The following is a 14,229-nucleotide window of genomic DNA, read 5'->3' on the forward strand; positions in this document are numbered from 1 at the left end:
AAGAAACATGGGAAAAGTATTTGATATATATACATAAATGTTCGATCAACGCTAGACATAATTTAATTAATTTAAAATATTACATAGATTATATTATTTAAAAACTAGTTTGAATAAATTTTATCCAAATATTTCTCCCACCTGTGATAAATGTCTTTCTCAAAATGCCAATATTACACACTCATTTGTTTCTGGTAGAAAACTTTATAAATTTTGGTGTGACATATTTGATATATTCTCAAAGCTATTTAAGATAAAAAATGGAACCTAATACTGAAATGATTATATTTGAAGTGGAGACGGGAACAAATTAAATACACACCAAAACTCCTTCTTCAATTATGGGTTAATAATAGCAAAACAATTCATACTTACATTTTGGAAAAATGCTAATATACCAACATTTAAAATGTGGATCAGTAATATACTGGACACAGCACATCTGGAAGAAATGAGACTCCTCCTAATAGACAAACAAGACCAATGCTTAATGAGTTGGTCTCCATTTATTGATTTCGTGGACTCATGTGGTGCTACAGTATCGTGAAAATAAAAATTTCATATATGGGTGAAAGACGATCTAGAACATAAAAAATCATCTCCTTGTGGTGATTGAATAAACTCCCTCCTGCTTTCCCTCCTCACTTATTTATTTTCTTCACTATTTTCTTTATCTGCCTTTCACTCGCGCTCACTAGCCAATCCTTCACTCTCTACTACCTCTTTTTCCTTTTTCTCTTCTTACTTTTCTCTTTAAAAAAATTTAAAAAGAAAGTTGTACAGAGAATGTAATATGTTAGCATAATTTTGGGTACCTGTAAAAAGGTATCACTGTATTGTACTTACTTCTAATAAATAAAATTATTTAAAACATTTTTTTTTTTTTAAATCCATCTTCACAGTGTGTTGTATCCAGAAGGCTATAAGTGTTATCAAGGATTTGTCCATTCCTTTGTTTCTTTTCTACGTTCTGGGAGAAGATTTAAGAGCCTGAAAGCTCAGACGTCCAGATCTCTTCCCCACTGCTTTCACTCCTGAATCAATCACCTCTTTCACACCCTCTTACTGGACGTGTCACCATGTACTTTTACTCATAATTCTACTTCTATTGTATTTTAATATTTTTGGTACTACTTTGAATGACACTACCATCTTGCACCATTCTGCTGTTTTGCACTCATTACATTTATTGCTGTGTCCACCATTTCTGTATGTATCAGTGTTTAATTAGTGAGCTTCATGGGAGCAAGAAATTTCATTACACCCTGGTATATATGACAATATAATAATCTGCAATAGCATTTGACGTTTAATTTTTCACTTCCTTGAGATCAAGATCTTCCTGAAAAGTCAGTATTTAATGCCCATCCCAAATGCCCATGAGTAGGTGATGAGAATGTAAGCTGTTGTTCTGCTGAAGACTCTTCCACACTAATGCTTGGTGGGGAATTCCCAGATTTATATCCAGTGAGATAAAGGAATGGTGCCTTAGTTCCAGGTAGGCTATTGCACAGCTTGGAAGGAATGTCGGATTTGAGATGTTCCCCTGTTGTTACTATCCTTCTTGGTAGTTGAGGTTCAGTTTTGGGAACTGCTGTGAGAGTAATCTAGGCGAATGACTGCAGTGTATTTAGTTGAAGGTACACACCGTTGTCGCCGTGTGCCAATGGTGAGGTGAATGAATGTTTATGGGCCGTTGACCAAGAGAGCTGCTTTGTCCTAGATGAAGCTGAGCTCTGGTGTCTTGTTGGAGATACATTCATTCAGGCAGCGGGAATTCATGTTCATGAAATGTTCATTCCATCACATTTTTGCCTTGTAGATGTTGGAAGGGCTTTGGGGAGTTTGGATATGAGTGATTTGCATTGTATCCTCCTTTTAATGAACACAATATGCCTGGAAAACGTTTTACAATCTCAAGTAGGTGCCAGCATTACAAATCTACGGAATGTGGTTGTGAATGTTTTGTTGTCTCAACTTTCACATTTACAGCACAACTAAGAAAAAGATGTTCTCCTCTGCTCCATTTACAATGGCGCAGAGAATATTGTGCTCTTATCAAAACAGATTGCGTGAAATCAGTGAGAAATGCTAACCAACATAAGAAACTGCTATGCCTGTGGTACCGAACCTTTACCCTTGTAGATATGCTTTCTGAGAAGGAGTGAGGTGCTTGATGACCTCCAGCATTTTCTGTAGAGGTGTTGCATTCCACAGCATTCAAGTCCGGAATGCGTTGATGCATGCATTGCAGCTAGCTGGTGTTTCTGAATAAACTCTTGAGCTTACCTTCAATGTGATCTGGCTCAACTTTTGCATTTTCCATTGAGTAAATTTAAAATGGATATAATAAATATATCGTTTTATCAGCAATGACATTCAACTGATATTTGCTTCAGGAAAAGTAAACCAAGGGTGCTTTCTCAATGTGGCCATGCAATCTGCAGTTATATTGAGGCATCCATGTTTCTCCCAAAATGTATTTCAAATACACATAAAGTAAAGAGTGATAAGGCCAACATCCAAAAGGGCTTTGGAGTACAGGTATTACAAATGAGTCACATCTACAGGGGAAAACAATGAGGACCAAATACCCACAAGCTTAGCAGTTTCTTATGTTGGTTAAAATTTCTCACTCTGTTTTGATGTAATGTGTTCTAATAAGTGCACAATATACTCTGCACCAACTTAAACACAGTGACATGATTCAGTATGTCCTCTGGTTCACTATGACATATCATCAGCACTGGAAATCACCCTAATTCAGAAATTAGTTAGCAATCTACTGCATCACTGACGTCAGTTTACATCCTTATCTCATTGTGCCATTCCTAATGATTATTTATTGTGCTTCAAGCACACATTTTGTGCACAATGACATTCTGATTTTGATGGTATGGACAACTTGCAGGACCCGCTTGTGAACACCAAACATTCACTTGAACCTTTAAAATTAACCTATTGGGAATAATATGAGAAAAAGTATGGGAAGCAAAGTACATACACCCGTCATTTTTTAATTCATGTGTTCATCCTTCGTATATCTTGATGTAGTCCTTTTCTCCCCTGATCTATTAGCTAACATAGACAAAATAATGAATATGCCATAACAGCAGGTCCTTTACTGCGGACCTGAATAACTTGTTGTTCCTGTCATGTTAACTGTTCTATTTATTAGAATTGGAAAGTAGATCATCTCATGTGTAATCCTATCATCAAATCTGCTTTCTCTGCAGCCCTGATTTAAGTTGGAGAGATGTACAACACCTGATTGCAAAAACTGCAAAGATACCCAACCCTTCGCAAGTGGGCTGGCACATCAATGGCGGGGGTTACCATGTCCACCACAGGTACTTTTATCTTCAGTTTACATTGATGTGGAAACAATCTTTACTTGAGTTTTTTTTTAATTCAGATGCCTATTGCTTGGCAGTTTACAATTATTTTGTTATATTTTGTGATCCTGCGCAAATACATGGATACATTGGTTAACCCTCATTAAATGACCCGCTTCTGGAATATATGAAGGAAATCAGCAAAGGATTGTTAACTTGATTGCATGTGACCTTTTTACAGTATAAGTATTCCTTCATTTAAAAATGTGTTACATTTTGGAAAAACTATTTCATTCCCTGAATACTTAAATGAAAAAGACATTTATAATTATATCTTCAAAACACTGTCTAAAAACATACATATTGTACATGATATATTCTTGCAAGGGATTCATCTCTCTCTTCCTCACTGCCTCTCTTTCCCTGCCTCTCTTTCTCACCCCTCTTCCACCCCTCCCTCTGCCTCACCATTGTTGCCCTCCATCTTATCTCCTCCTTGGGTCTCTATCTCTTTCTGGTCAGGCTCTCCCTCGTTCCCTTGGCTCGCTCTGTTTCTCTCCCCCAGGCCAGCCATTTTGTTCCATGACCCGCTCTCTCTTACCCAGCTCCCACTGCCTTCACCCATTCTCCCACTTTCCTCCCACCCCCATTCCCTCTTCTGAACCTTGCACTCCCTTCCCCACACTCCCACCCTCTTTACCTATCTAATTCCAATCCTCCCCTTTTTCTCAACCCTCACTATTTTTCCAACTGCATTCACAGCACCCCAATCTTACAAATTCACTCTTCTTCCATATTCCTTAATTTCTCTTCAACACAACTCCTCCCTTACCCTGTCCCTTGCGTTGCCCTGCCCTTTGGCAGGTACAACAGAGTATCCATGTCAAAAAAATCATTCCCCATTCAGTTGCGATTTCAATTGCCATTTAATGCAAAAAATAAATTGTTCCTAGTTGCTAAGGAAGTCGAGGAAATTGACAGTGAACAATCTGAAGAGTCAGTTATAGTACAAGTTTGTAAATTGAATATTTGTAAATCAAGGGATGCCTCTAACTGTTAACAGAGTGATTTATTATCTGTAGTTTTATAGTTATTATGTTTGCAGAAAAACATTATACATCAACAAATATCATGCTCCACGAAGTAGAAAAACCGTTACAACTCTGGCATTTGGAAGTTTGACAAAATGTACAAAATCACCATTAGTGACAGACAGACAGTATTAGCCATAAAGAAAATTGTGCTAAAAAATCTATCAAAGCCTCTTTATGAGAAGTTCCCTAAAAATACTTACCTTTGGTTGCAATTCAAAATGTTCTGGCAACCCCCAAAAAATATGCAAAACTTTAGTTTTTACGCTACATGCATACATAAAGGGATTATTTACTACAACTAACTAATCAACCAGAACATTGGCATGTGGGAGGAAACTGGAACATTCAGTGGAAACCCACACAGTCACGCAGAAAATATAAAAACTCTGTGGAAACAGCACAAGAACTTAGGATCAAAGCTGGATCCTAGGGATTATAAGGCAGCAACTCTACCTGTTGCACCACTACATTTTTGAGTAACTCAGTAGGTTACTTTGGGGTCATGACCCTTCTGTCCTTTTGTGTTCTTTGTGTGATTCCAGCATCTGCAGTTCTCTGCATCTGCACCACTGTGCTGGCCAGAGGAAGGAGATGGGGAGAGGGTGGCATTGAGAAGGGGAAATGGGGAGGACTGGTGTGGAAGGCTTGGGGCAGTGAGTGGGTGGTGGCACTGCAGAATGGGATAGGGAGACAGTGAAAGGAGGATCATAGTGGGAGCGACACAGCAGGAGCCAGGAAAGAGCGAAAGCCCGAGGGAGCCAAAAGTGAGAGACCAGTGTTTGCCACTTTGCACCTTGGATGGAGCCAGAAAATGGCAGGATGAGCAGGTGCAACTTGCTGTCCTCAGTCTAAAACCACAATAAAAACAAAATAGCTCCTAAATGCCTGTGTGTAATGTACAAAACCATTTACCATCAGCATGGCAGAACAATATAATTTAATCCTCTCAATACATTTACAAAGGAATAAACAAACCTAAGTGATATCTGTAATGGGCATGAGAAAGAGGCTTTTTATGGAGTGACTGAGATCTAAGCAGATTTTAAAAGCATAAGTAACCAAAGTGGAAATTAAATTGAAACATATTATATTTGACTTGTTAATCGTATTTGGTTATGTTCTTTTTAAGGTATTTAGCACCTTTTCAACTGGAAGGAATATAAAAGCTAAAACAGTTACTACAACAATAAAATAACATTGGCGAACAGCCGGTACTCAACTGTGCAAATTTGCTTGCTTTGACACTTTTTCAGACCTCCGATTAGCATGTTCAAAGAGCTAATATTTGTTTACTCTGCACACTTTAATGACATTAACTGGAACTTTGGAGGGAGACCAGACATGTGTTATGGTGGCTAGAATTCAAGGTTGGTTCCTCTACAGAAGAGATTGGTGGACCAATTTTTCCACAGAATTGCAAATTCAAGGCTACGATACGGTGCGATATAACTTTATTTAACCCAGGAGGGAAATTCAGTCCCAGGACTGAAAATTAGAATCTTTGTAAATTAATGATTATTTTTCCACGCCTGTCAGAGAAAAGCTGAGAGATTCATATGAGACATTTCATGAGGACTAAATTTGTAATCTGTTTAAGAATGCAACAAAGTAAAATAATGCACAGGTTGGGTTTCGGAAGCAAATGTAGTTATCTTTGAAAACACATGACTGGTCACTTGCTATTCCCAAGATGAGAAATTCCTGTTCTGCCAAGAAAGTGAATATTTCACAGATTGCATAAACATTCTTTCAGCTGTTAGCTGATCAAACTCTGTGCATTATGTTAAAATAAGTGTAATTTTCCCTCACTGTGCAATGTTATATGATGCAATGTCAACTGACCAATGACTGTGGCACAGTCGTATCACACAAATACTTCCGTTGCCGTGATTATCACAGCCTAGGACATGAAGTTGATCGAGAATTTCCTGGTGACACTTCTCCTTTAATAAAAAAGGCCACTTATTTTGATAGATGGTTGCTGTTTGTCAAATGTCAGAATGCTCCCCCAGCTGAGATGCTGCATTGAAAATGATTCACAAGCAGTTATGGAGAAGGTAATATTGTTTCATGAAGATGGCTGATGCCAAACTCCTGAACAAACAATCTAACAGACCATTTCATGGGATGCTTACTTTAGAATAAAGCACCCAGCGATCCATTGTTTATGTTCGTTGTGGTTGCATTTTTATCTTTTTGAGAAGTTCTGTGATTGATAAAAATCATAACGAGGGAATTTAATGTTTTAAAAAAATGTAAAAGAGGCATGTGACCTGCAAGTATTAAAATAAATTAAAAACTGAATTATGAAGCTGGCACAGGAACTGTGGCACCTGGACAGGATACGAGATAAATTGGCACATTTTGTACATTAGCTGTGATTAACACTTGAGCTTTAACTTTTTTTTTAAACCTAGAGACATTTCTGACAGGAATATACATTCACTGCAGTATAAAGTGGGATCAGTACAACATGCAGCAATTAGATTTGTTGAAATCAGAGCACAAGATGATGGAAACACTCACAGGTTTAAAAGAGATCTTATCCTGTTGGGTGCACAATGTGTTGTGATTCACTTATTTACGATTGCCGCGGGCTTTCACCTATGTGTTCACCAATGAAGTTTTGCTGGTCACCTGATCTTGGGTCTTAAAAAACAAGTGCACACCTTGATATACACAAAATGCTGGAGTAACTCCGCAGGACAGGCAACATCTCTGGAGAGATGGAATGGGTGATGTTTCGGGTCTGGAGAAGGGTCTCGACCCGAAACGTCACCCATTCCTTCTCCATTCCCTCTCAGAGATGCTGCCTGTCCCACTGAGTTACTCCAACATTTTGTGTCCATCTTCAGTGTTAACCAGCATCTGCAGTTCCTTCCTACACAAGTGCACTCCTTGATGTCGTGCTCAGGACGAGAGTTTTCTAGTTTTGAGCTAAGAGGCTTCCTGTACATGACATCAGGTTGTTAAAGCAAAGGGGGGGGGGGGGGGGGGGGGGGAGTGTGGGGTGGGGAAGGGGGCAGCAGAAGAAGAAGAGATGATCACACTGAATCAGACTGTCACTCCTTTCACCCACTTTGCATGTTCAGGTAAATACTCTGCTTTAGTACCTGTAGTGGAATGCGCAAATTATACTGAAGATTACCATGCAGATCAATACAATGCCCATGAGAAGGAGTGCAGAGGTTTTTGTTTTGCTATCTGGGGCAAAATCTGTCAATTATATGGAAAGTGGCAGTTCTGTGTGACAATACATGTAGACTGTTGTTGGTAGAGAGAGACAGTTCCCGAGCCTAGATAGATATTGTGATAAAACACAAAGTTGGAACTTATCATGCCTAACTGATCTTGTTCCATCCATCGTCAACCAGTCTGTGCCCATTGCCTCCTCAACCCCTCCCCATGCCCCAATTCCATCTATCTCCTACCAGCCTTTGTCTCACCCCTCCCTTTAATTTCCATTTTGTGGCTCTCTTCTCTCTACAAACTAAGTCCTGATGCAGGGTCATAACTCAAAAGGTCAACCATCCTGTTGCCACCACACCTACTGTCCTTCTAACAGTTAGTTTTTTTTGCTCTAGATGGATGCTGTGGACTTAATAAGGTTTAATGCTGAACGATGGAGAAATGGAAATGTACAGCGTGAATGTGTATGCTGGGTGACAAGTTCTGAATTCTATGTAATAAGTGGATTATAATGTAAAGTCTGATAACAAGGGGCTTTTTTCCCATATTACAGCGCATAATTATATATCTGCACAAACATTTGTGAAGACGTTTGCTTTCGGACCACAGGAACAAACCAACCTCTTCAGAAAAAAAAGAAAAAAAAACCCTCAAAAATCTTCAAAGGCCAGGAGAATAGTTGTTCACATACTAATTCAAAGATTCATTTCTTCTGCTTCTTTACGATTTTCTTTGAAGGCTCCACCTTCATGAAAGGATGCAGTAAACCAAGCATCAGAGTGTTCAAATGAGATGTGGGTTTTAGGAGTTTTCTGAACCTCAATATGACACGCATCAACATAAATAAAAAGGCCAAAGCCATAGAAACAGATCTGGCTCGGTCTCTTGAATCATGCTAAAGCTACTCACTCAGCAGCAAATTAGCCAACATATTTTTTTATTGATACAGACCTCGCAGGAGTTGAGGTACATCATTATTTCCCAAGAGAAAAATCAGCTAGATTTCCACTGCCTAGGGTGTGAAAATGTATCACTTTTCTGATAACCTTGACGTGTTAACAGAAGAACAGTGTAAGGGTCAGATATGCAAAGTCCTGTCTTTGCATTATTATCAGTAGAAAGTTGCTCGAGACTTAATTTGCTCCAAGCAAGGTCACTGTTCAAGAAATTACAACCATGAAGTTAGCACCACCAGGCCATAGTTTTTCTGCCAAACCGCACAAATATTGGGTTAGGAATATGGTCTAATTTGATTACCCTTTTCAATGAATGTCTTAACACTGATGGAACTCACTAAGAATGCATGTTTTGCATGCCTGGCTGAATGGTTCGTGCATTGATTGGAGCCATGACTCACTATAAATCAATACTTTACTCCTGTGCATTTGTGTGTCTGAGAGAAAGAGAGAGAGAATGAGAAAATACTGAACAAGAACGATTGATGCAGATAGAAAAAATGTAATAAATTGAAATATGATTTTGGGAATTTCTACATCAAGAGTCTATTTGACCCATTTTAATTAATGTTTCGTATGGAAATCAAAAACAAAATTGCATTTTTCGACCTGATAATTTTCGATTTGGAACTAAAGCTTCACATGGTGCAACCTTTGCCATGACTTCCTTTGATCCGAGCCAGTCCTCAAGTGCCCCCTTCTGCGAATTAATTGACCTTTTTCTTGCAATTCCTTTTGTTCCTCAGGTGTGAAAATCAAAATTAAAATCAACATAATCAAAGCAAGAATTTCATTGTCCTATACAGGGACACATGACAATAAATTAACTTGAACTTGGGCCATTCTGGCAGAGAATTTCATATTCTAGCACCTTAGAAAATCTCTTTAATATTCTCTTTAGTTCCCTTTTATGGTTAATTTAAATTTCTACTTATTGACTTTCTTCCTACGAATGAGTGGAAATAATCTATGAACATTTTTCACACAGAGAATGGTGAATCTCTGGAATTCTCTGCCACAGAAGGTAGTTGAGGCCAGTTCATTGGCTATATTTAAGAGGGAGTTAGATGTGGCCCTTGTGGCTAAAGGGATCAGGGGGTATGGAGAGAAGGCAGGTACAGGATACTGAGTTGGATGATCGGCCATGATCATATTGAATGGTGGTGCAGGCTCGAAGGGCCGAATGGCCTACTCCTGCACCTATTTTCTATGTTTCTATGAAACATTTATCCATGAAAGATTACAATTTATTTTTACGTGTCAGGTGAGATAGTCCCACATGATATTCTATGCATGCTAATCGCTGCTGAGTCTGATCTTGTTAATGTTACCTGGAATGTGTGTAGGCATGTGGATATGCAGGAAATGGAGGGATACATGCAGGTAGATAAGAGATGGTTTTGGCATTGTGTTTGGCAGGATATTATGGAATGAAAGGCCTGTTCTTCGGATGTACTTTTCTATGTTCATTAGTTCATAAGTTATAGGAGCAGAATTAGGCCATTCGGCCCATCAGGTCTACTCCGCCATTCAATCATGGCTGATCTATCTTCCCCTCTCAACTGCATTCTTCTGCCTTCTCCCCAGAACCCCTGACACCTTTAGTAACCTAATTTAATGCTATTTCAAAAGTCAATATAGTTTAATGGATGTTCCAACCAAATATCCTTGATTTAATGTGAACATCATTCAACCAACAACAGTGCGTGATGCAACAATATATTAAAAGTCATACCAACCATATGGTGCACATTTCTTAAAGCCGTATACACACATGATGTACCACGATATCTGTCCAGCAGAAATCTCCTCAATAGTACTAAAGGACTAATAGATAGAAATGCAAACTATTGATATCTGTCCACATCTTCTCTTCAGTGTTTTTGTTTTAAATATATTATCTTCACACCCAGCCTCAGGAAATCATGGACAGAGACTTTTAGGATCTGCATAACTTTGTAAGACATGGATGTCATGTTTGCTTACCACATCTTTGGGAATGTATATAATTTCTGATTTATTTTTGAAATGCACATTTTTCCAAAATCATGACAAATAAATGTAAATAGGACAAATGGTTGCCATTTAACCCTGGAGCTCACAATCATCAGGCTATGATTTCAGATTTAGAATGCTATCTGAGCCTCTCAAACGCAATACAGTAAAGTGTTATTCCTTCTGAACCATCCATTATTTTGTATTTATTGGTTATTGGGCCACTTATCACGCAGAGTTTGCACAGCAAGGAACTGGGATAAATGCCAGTTTTATTTTCTGTGCTGCTTGATCCAAGGCAACAAATAAATCTCCAGTCCTCCTTCACAACTTCTTCACTAAAGCATATGGTCTCGATGGAAATGTGGCATTTAGTTCACTGCATGAGAAAATCTCATAAAGGCATTCTTTAAATCAATGGCATCACTAGGAATTGTCAGGAAAATTATTCTGAGTCGACTTTTAATTTTATTTAATTGCAGTGTTCTCATGGTTTTGAAATTAGCAATTTAACATTGATGTGGAACTAGATTTAGGTTATACAATGTGCTAATATTAAACAAAATTGAATCATTGGACCTTTGTTTAATTGATACCCACATATTTTCCTTGACCCTCTCCACCTTTTCAAGATTAAATCCAATACAAGGTGAGTAGTTGAGGATGACTTGCTTCCACTCCTGTTCTGTGTGTCCTGAAGTGACCAATAAGCCAAGGTGGAACCCACAGACTCTACCACGTTGGGCAGAAGATGCTTGATGGGAAGGCTAATGCATTCCTTCTGCTGTTTTAGCTGGGCTTCCGTATGTTCTTGACAAATGGATGAGGTTCCCTGTGCCAGCGCGAATGTTCCTTCTCCAGTTTGAGCAGCCATGGGCCAGAGATTCCTACATGATGGTGGGAATGTTACATACTTTTTTCAGAGAGAGTTTGAGAACATCCTTGCATGGTTTCCACTCTCTACCTGATAATCTTGGACCCAAATTAAACAAATTGTGTGATGATAACAAATATTCCCTGATTCCATTCTCCCTGATCAGAAGATAGATATATCACTGTGATTTTTGCAATGCAATACAAGGCCCTTAAAACAAGCAATGCAAAATGTACCATTATATTGTTAAAGTCTAAGGTACAGTTCTGCATAACTCAATGTGCTTTATAAGAATACAAAGACAATTTCAGTGATTTCCTGGACCACTTGAGCTGAATGAATAGACCATAATGTAAAGTTCAAAATACCTTAATTTTGTAATATTATTTCTAGTGTGACACAGAAGATCACATTTTTTTTATTTTGTGTGCATATGTGAGGGAGTATACACACAGACACATGGGCAGCACTATTAACATTAGTTTAATAATAATAATAATAATTTTATTTATAGAGCACTTTAAAAGGGCAGGATTTGAACAAGGCACTATAAAAAGAATACGTTTGTAGGCTTATAGATTAAATGGCTTTGGTAGAGATGGTAAATTATCCCTAGTGTATGGGATAATTGGTGTATAGGGGTCGCTGGTCGGCACAGACTGGGTGGGCCAAATGGCCTGTTGCCATGCTGTATCTCTACACTATATGGTATGCTACAGTCATTCTGTGCAAATGTGGTTTCAATGTTTAAATGCTGCAGGGAAGTTTTCAATCTAATGTCCTCTTTTTCAGCACCATTCGCTCATTTGAATGCCGCTTTGAAATGCTGCTTCTCAGCAGCTGACTTGCTTAGTGCTGAAAACTCTGACCCTGACGATGCATACTGTTCTTTTGGGCTGAAAATGAGATCTGGCATTTAATTTCAAGGTCTCAGCCACCAATCTGTCAAAAGTCTTCATTTTCCAAGTGCCCACTAGAACTGCTGACGCTCACAGCCAACTCTGAGCGCTTTCATCTTTCACTGGCAATAAACATGTCGCACTGGTGGGGTGAAGTGCAATCTGGAATTAAATTTACTGCACATAAAATATGGTACTACTTTTATTGGTTCAAATACATGCCACTCATAATTTATTTCCAGTTGCCTGACTTACATAAAGTGAGAGTGTTTCTGGAGTCTTGGTGTTGGAGGGGAGATAAACTATATCCAGTGGCAACACCTTCAATAAAAGCAGTTTTCCTTTTTTTTAAAAACCAGAATGCATCTTACGTGCTTAAAATATTGATGTGATTTCTAGGATGCATGTTTCCTGAAAGAAATAATGAAGCTTATTTTTCACGATCATTTTAGAATTTATACGTCAAATATATTAGCCTAAGAAATATTTGGAACTGCATCTTTAGATTTTAGCGATACAGCGTGGAAACAGGCCCTTCCGCCCACCGTTTCTGCACCGACCAGTGATCACCGTGTACACTATTCTCTCCTACACACCAGGGACAATTTACAGAAACCAATCAACCTTCAAACCTGCACGTCTATAGAGTGTGGGGTAAAATTATAGCACCTGGATGAACCGCATGTGGTCATAGGGAGAATGTCCGAACAGACAGCATCCATAGTCAGGATTGAACCCAGGTCTCTGGCGCTGTAAAGGGCCTGTCCCACGAGCATGTGACGGCATGCGGCAAGCGCGACCAAATCGTAAGCGGGGGCCGCGCGTGAGTTGCGTGGAGATCGAGTGATCTCTGTACAGGGCCGGTCCCACCAGCATGCGGCTGCATGCGGTGAGCGCGACCAAACCAGAAGCGGGTGCCGCGCGGAGGTCGAGTGAGTGACATGAAGTTCGAGCGAAGTCCGCGGGACGTACGGCGTTGAGAATGTGTGTACGGTGTCGAGACGGTGCGTACGCCCGTCGAGGCGGTGCGTACAGCCTCAAACTGAACACTGTCAGTTTTCCGGAGCCCCGCGCGACCAGCTCCGCACAACTCCATACGGCTCCGACGATGGAAGTGGGACCGGCCCCGCAAGGCCGTACGGCTCAAGCGACCATGTTAGGTCGCGCTTGCCGCATGCAGTCGCATGCTCGTGGGACAAGCCCTTTAGACAGCGACTCTACCGCTGCACCATTGTGCCATCATCTGCATAATTTTGTAAAATTTGGAAATCTCTGCGAATCCAGGGATCCAATTACTTTTTTATTTAAGTGATCTTATCTTAGGCATGTCCATGGAATTCATTAGGCTTCTTCCATTCTTGGAAAACAAATAAAACCCAATTATAAGTCAAATCAAAAGATACAAACTACTGGAATAGCCAGACATGAATGGGTCAGGTAGCATCTCTGGAGAACATGGATAGGTGACGGTTTGGTTCAGGACCCTTCTTTAGACACATCGCCAAGCATTTGTGAGGCAGCAGTAGCAAAAACCAGATTACCTACCATGCAAGTCATATTGGCACCCTTGATATTGTCCTTCACACTGATAGCTGGAATTAGTTGTTTGTTTATCCTTATCAAACAAATGAGGTCCCAGTGATAACCAGCCAATGTGAGATTGATGTCAATGGTGTGGTGCTCGTGGACTAAAATGCCCCAGTTTTCACAGATTCCTTGTACCAGGCACTAATATAAAACGTTACAGCTCGGGTATAGGCACTTTGGCCCACAAGCTGTGCCGAACATAATGTCAAGACTAAGACTGGGAGACAAATCTCCCTGCGCACAATCCATATCCCACCATTACCCCATGTGTAAAAAATGTGCCCCGCACACCTTGCCCCT

General features: G+C 39.6%; 1 protein-coding gene across 1 annotated transcript in view; it reads left to right on the top strand.

The window, feature by feature from the left end:
• LOC129697375 (PC3-like endoprotease variant B) overlaps positions 1-14,229 on the top strand; it is a 1,319,937-nt gene that overhangs the window by 950,684 nt on the left and 355,024 nt on the right. The window contains exon 16 of the mRNA XM_055635860.1: positions 3,237-3,350. Coding sequence (XP_055491835.1) covers positions 3,237-3,350 — 114 coding nt within the window. The remainder of the gene's footprint in view (positions 1-3,236; positions 3,351-14,229) is intronic.

The sequence above is a fragment of the Leucoraja erinacea genome, chromosome 5 (assembly GCF_028641065.1).
Source record: "Leucoraja erinacea ecotype New England chromosome 5, Leri_hhj_1, whole genome shotgun sequence".
NCBI classification, from domain to species: Eukaryota; Metazoa; Chordata; class Chondrichthyes; order Rajiformes; family Rajidae; genus Leucoraja; species Leucoraja erinaceus.